Source organism: Stegastes partitus, unplaced genomic scaffold (assembly GCF_000690725.1).
Source record: "Stegastes partitus isolate 25-593 unplaced genomic scaffold, Stegastes_partitus-1.0.2 Scaffold1267, whole genome shotgun sequence".
In the NCBI taxonomy this organism is placed as follows: domain Eukaryota; kingdom Metazoa; phylum Chordata; class Actinopteri; family Pomacentridae; genus Stegastes; species Stegastes partitus.
Genome location: NW_007578998.1, coordinates 127,474 through 132,910, shown reverse-complemented (window position 1 = coordinate 132,910; position 5,437 = coordinate 127,474). Strand labels below are relative to the sequence as shown.

Sequence of the window (5,437 nt, the reverse complement as noted above, 5' to 3'; positions counted from 1 at the left end):
TTCACGCTGCTTCGTCCTGGTTCTGCTCCAGCTGATCGGTTCTACCTGCAGCTCTCACGGTTTATGTAACCGAGCTCTCATGTGGGCGGCCCAAACGTGGAAGTGGTGGAAAGAGCTCCGGGCCAGTTTGTGGAGCGTCGATGAGGCCAATGGATCGCTTCCTGCCGTCCGTGTGGTCAGAACCTCCTCCGCTGGTGTGAAACCTGCAAACCTCTGACTGTCGCAGGAACACAGATTCTGGTTTCAGCTCCGTTTGGACCACACGTGGTGTGAAACCGGTCATCAGGACACGTGGAATAAAGTGGATTTAATATTTAGTTGTTGTTGTTTCTGTAAGATTAAAATGATTCTGCAGCATTTAAATCGACGTGTGATGTTTTTGGAAAACGATTCTATCAGGATGAAAGTGGTGAAAGAATTTTAAAGATTTGTTGAATTACAGACACTAAATAATTATATTAACAATAGATTTCCTCTATAAGGATTTTTATGATCTTTTTATTAGTTTTCTACTTTTTTCTGACACCTTGTTTTGCAGCTCTCTGGTTGATCTTCACGTCGTCGTGCTCGTTTCTCATCAGTTTACTTTTTATTTTCGGTAACTTGAGCCTCTTTTTTGCTGGTTTTCCATCTTAACGTGTTCATTTTCGGCTGGTTTCTCGCGTCCCTCTGTCGCTGTTTTGGATCTTTTTATTTCTAATGATGGTTTTGCACGTCTCTCTGGTGTTCTGTTGTGCACCCTTTGCGTCTGTTTTGTGTCGTTTTCTGTCTGTGTGGTCACTTTTTATCTCGTCTGGTATGTTTGAGGTCATTTTAAATCATTTGCTTCGGTTTCCGTCTCCCTTCGGTTGTTTTGCGTCCTGTTTCGGTTCCTCCGTCGTCGTTTTTATCTGTTTCGGGTGTTTTTGTCTCTTTGCGGTCCTTTCTCATGTCGTTGTCGTCGGTTTGTTAGCTTCTGTGGACATTTTTAATCTCATCTGGTATGTTTGAGGTCATTTTAATCAGTTTTTAGTCGCTTTGCTTCTCAATCTCTCGACGTATTTATGAGTAAATAATAGGTTTCCTCTAGAAGGACTTCTGTTTTCTATTTATTACAGTTTTCTGACACCTTTTCCCCCAAATTCCATATTTTTTTGTGTTTGTTTTTAGCAGATTTATTGGTTTATTGCGTCCAGTTTCAAATTTCACCAAAGCAGAGGAACATGTTTGAACACTCTGGCTCTGGTCGGGTCCAAACCCTCGTGCTGCAGCGTTTTGTGGGCTGGATGCCTGCTGGAGGCCGAGCGGCTGCAGATCGATGGCGTTTCCGGGACATCGCTGGACGTCTGTCAGATGTCAGAGATGAGGAGGTAGCCGGAGCAGCTGCAGGATGGACTCCGTGGACACGATTCAGCACGTAGGACGGCCTCGTTCATCGCCTCGCTTCCCCCCCGTCCCGTTTCCCTCCGTTTTTCGCGCTTCGCTTAAAGAAAAACAAAAAAACAAAAACGCTAATTGCAGGTTCATGACACCGAGGCGGTCGAGCTTCACGTCCTCAGAGCTCCTGTTCTGTGTTCCTCTTGTTTGTCCTGCCGTTTAACTGAAAACGTGTCTTTGTGTTTGTGTGTTTGCATCCAGCAGCGGAACCTGGAGGGCTACGTGGGCTTCGCCAACCTCCCCAACCAGGTCTACCGCAAGTCGGTGAAGAGGGGCTTCGAGTTCACGCTGATGGTGGTCGGTGAGTCGATGCAGCTACAGTCGCACGCTGGCTGTGAGGGAACACCCTGACCTTCATGCACTGTTTCCTCCTGATGCAACCGTTCAGCTGCTGCTCGTCCAGAACATGCCGAGTTCTGAGAATCTGGACGTTAATCCCAGCCTGTGTCCATCGTCCGGTACCTTCAGTGCTGGTGGATGTTTCTGGTTTACTTTTGTTTTCTACACGTTTGAAGGTTTAAGTTTTGTTTTGTCTCGACGTCGGCGTCCCACGATGACACACGGACGCCGTGGACTGAGTTATTAAAGTTTAGAAATGTGGAAAACAGATAAAGACGATTCTGCTGATCGGTTCTAAACAAACACTCATTTCACGTTCAGATGGTTTTATCCAGTTTATGGAAGCTGTGAGCTCAGATCTGACCGTTCAGTCTGATCCATTCAGTCCTCATCTGGTTCTGTGGTTGGTTTCTTAAATTCGCTGCACTTTAATCTGCCACAAGCGTTGCCCGGTGCACTCATTTGATCGGGACGCTTCAACAACGCTTCAGATTTATCGTCTGTTTGCCTGAACGCTGCAGCAGAGGACCGATGGAGACGTCTCACCGCTCCTCAGTGGTTCTGAACGTGCTGCTCACGCTGTTCTGTTGGTAGAACATCGTTTTGTTGTGGTTGTTTTGCTAAGTTCTGCTTCTGAGAGCTCGTCGTGGTCCACGGCGGTTCCACCTGGACTCATGATGTTCTGCTTCAACAAACTCAACGTGTGGCTCTACGGTCCAGAGCGTCAGCGGTTCTGAAGCCCAACACGTGACGGTTGGTTTGGAACCAGAGCTAAAGCTCCTTCACCAGGTCTCGATGCCCAACTCGAGTTCTGGTCTCATGGCTGTTTGGGCGGAACGCAGCATCTACAGCCGCCTGCATGTGAGGCGTTCAGGGACCGTCGGTTAGTCCCAGAGTCGTGTCCCCAGCACAAGACCGTTTTCTGATAGTCGAGTCACTGTTGGTCTGAGTGTACAACAAGGCTTAGACGTCAGCGTACGGAGCTGTTGTGGCTGCTGGTGCTCCTGGAGGAACCGGCGTCCAGGACGAAGAGCCGACGCTTTAAACGTGTCGGAGGATGTGGGACGATTCCTCTGCAGCGCAGCGACGCGTGCATGTGGTCTGGATGATTTAATCTGGTTTGGTGTGAGTGAGGCGGACGAGCCGAGGGTTGGTGGCCGGAGCTGGAGGCGCTGCAGGGCGGGTCGGTGATGAGCAGAACTCTGATTACACAATATGGATTTTACTACCGACGTCCTGCAGAGCGGCTCGGCTGTCACGCTTCCCTCTGATCTGTTTTCTAGTCGGAAGTTAGTTTTTCCACTGCAGTATGAAGTCCTGGATGGAAACAGGACGACCAGACAGAACTCTGGTGTTGTGTGATCCCATTTTAATGCCATTAATCAGAACAATAGACTTCAGTTCAGCCAAAAACTCTCTGAATTTTTGTCACATGGCTGTTGGTCACAGCTGGCTCGCTGATGTCTTCCTGGTGTCTCAGAGGAGCTCAGAATTTGTAGTTTTTTGCAGAATCTGGATAAAGGAATTACTTTATTTTTGGTGATTTGTTTTTTTAAAAAAATGAGACGATTTAGTTTGTATTTACGATGGAACTTTGCAGCGCTCGTGATGAGTTCATGGGCTGTTGGAAAGTTGACAATCTGACAGTTTCTGATAAAGGCTGTAATTCTGACGAAACTCATTCGGATTAAAGTGTTTCTGTGACGCGTATAAAACTTGTCTTATCTTGGAACATTTAAAAAAAATAAGGCTCCTGATGTTGTTCTGCCACAAATAACTGATTTTTAAGCATTTTCGCTTTTAAAAAAAACAAACTAAATTTAACATTTGATCGATTAGCAAATAAAATAAAGTCACCCCACTTGATTTAGAGCGATTAATTATTTCCAATTTAAGTCACCCGGAGAGAATTCCTGCTTTTTAATTTCTTTTTCTCGCTGTTGGAGTCTCAGGAGTCGCTTCATCAGCAGGCACATCGTTTCCTGTCTGCTCATCAGCTGCACAAACCTACAAACTGAATCTTCATCCCGTGACTGTCGCTCACAGCTGAGTCAGCCGCGGCGTCTCGTCGCGCTGACAGTTGCTTAATGTTTAGTTTTCTTCACAATGCGGTTTCTCCACCCGGTTGTTTCACACATGTAGAATGAAGGGATGATTTATTTCCTGTTTTTATAGTTTCAGGCTGACAAACGGTGTATTTATTAGCTGTTATTACCATTTTGTTTCAAGATAACATGCTTTCTGTGCTCATTTTGACGTTCAGAGGGTTCAAATTTAACAATTACTGTTGGTTTTATTTACCGTAAAGTCCGGACTATGAGCTCACCTGAATATAAGCCACACCCACTGACTTTAACAACCAGGTGTGTACATATACAGGCTGCAGGTGTCCACGTTGGAACATGAGATATTTACACAGGAAGATGTTTTAGCTTTTAATTAAATCCGTAGCGGTGACATACACAGATACGTACCGTAGAGGCTTTTTTCTGAGCAACGCCTGTAACACGGCTGGTTAAGGAAATAAAAATCAGAATTCCTTCGTCACACACTTCCTCAGTCTATCTGTCGTTGTCGCTCTCGACGTCACTTTGGTCTCGAGGCTAATTCGTAAAACTTAAGCCGCAGCGTTCAGAGCGTGTGAAGAAAGTAGCGGCTTATAGTCCAGACATTACGGTAATCTATGAGGAGGGCTTTTGCTCGCTGGTGATGTCTCCAATATGATTCTTCTACATTTCAGTGTCTGTGGCTTCACACACGATGCATTTCCTGTTAGCCTTGATGCTAAGCTAGGCTAATGGCACAGCCATGATTTGCAGAAGGAAACATAAACGTTGAGCCTTTACAACCTGAAGTCAAATAAAACACCTTACAGCGGTGGTTCCCTCGTGTGCTTTGGATCGTCCTGGTTTTAACCGTGTTCTTGGACTCGGCTGGTGTTAACGTGTTCTGACGGGTCGTAGCTCCATCCTCTGACCGGGCCGGCGGTCGGACTCGTCCCAGCCTGGAGCTTCCCAGCGTCCTGTTTAGTAAACAGCAGAGCGACAGACCCGCCGTCGGCTCTTCTCACGCCGGTTCTGGCCCTGGGCCCTGAAGCGCTCCGGCCCGTTTCACACATAACCAATGAGAGCGTTGTGAAGAGGTCCAGAGAAAGGTTCCCGTCTAAACCTTCTCTCCAGGCTCCTCCGCTGAGTGTTTTTAATTAAAAAAAGCTTGTATGTGTGAACGCTTCTGGAGGATGATCGAACGTTTTATAAAAATACAAACGTTAAAAGTGCAGGAAGCTGCTGCGTTAGTGACGGACAACAGTTCATTGAATATAATATAACATAATATAATATAATGTAATGTAATGTGATGTGATGTGATATAATATAATATAATATAATGTGATGTGATGTGATATAATGTAATACTAAAATATAAGAGTTAAATCATTTCCTTTTCACTGCACCATTAAATGTTCTTTTTTCAGTTTAATTATTTATATAATTACATGATATATTTTTTATTTAATTTATGACATTTTTAGGTTTTTACCTTTTATTTTATAATATATAAAAAACATTAATATAATTTAATTAGATTTATTACAATTTTAAAAGTTTTAAACTTTCATTATTAATTTAAGATAAAGAATTGTGTTAGTAAAATATAAGAGTTAAATCATTTCCTTTTCACT

General features: G+C 44.5%; 1 protein-coding gene across 3 annotated transcripts in view; it reads left to right on the top strand.

The window, feature by feature from the left end:
* LOC103369301 (septin-7-like) overlaps nt 1-5,437 on the top strand; it is a 61,006-nt gene that overhangs the window by 3,445 nt on the left and 52,124 nt on the right. The window contains exons 1-2 of one of the 3 annotated variants that reach the window (XM_008297986.1): nt 764-1,396; nt 1,621-1,717. In XM_008297986.1, coding sequence (XP_008296208.1) covers nt 1,370-1,396; nt 1,621-1,717 — 124 coding nt within the window. In that variant the 5' untranslated portion in view covers nt 764-1,369. Of the gene's footprint in view, nt 1-763; nt 1,397-1,617; nt 1,718-5,437 lie in introns of those variants that run through there. The other 2 variants (XM_008297985.1, XM_008297984.1) reach the window with 2 other exon arrangements.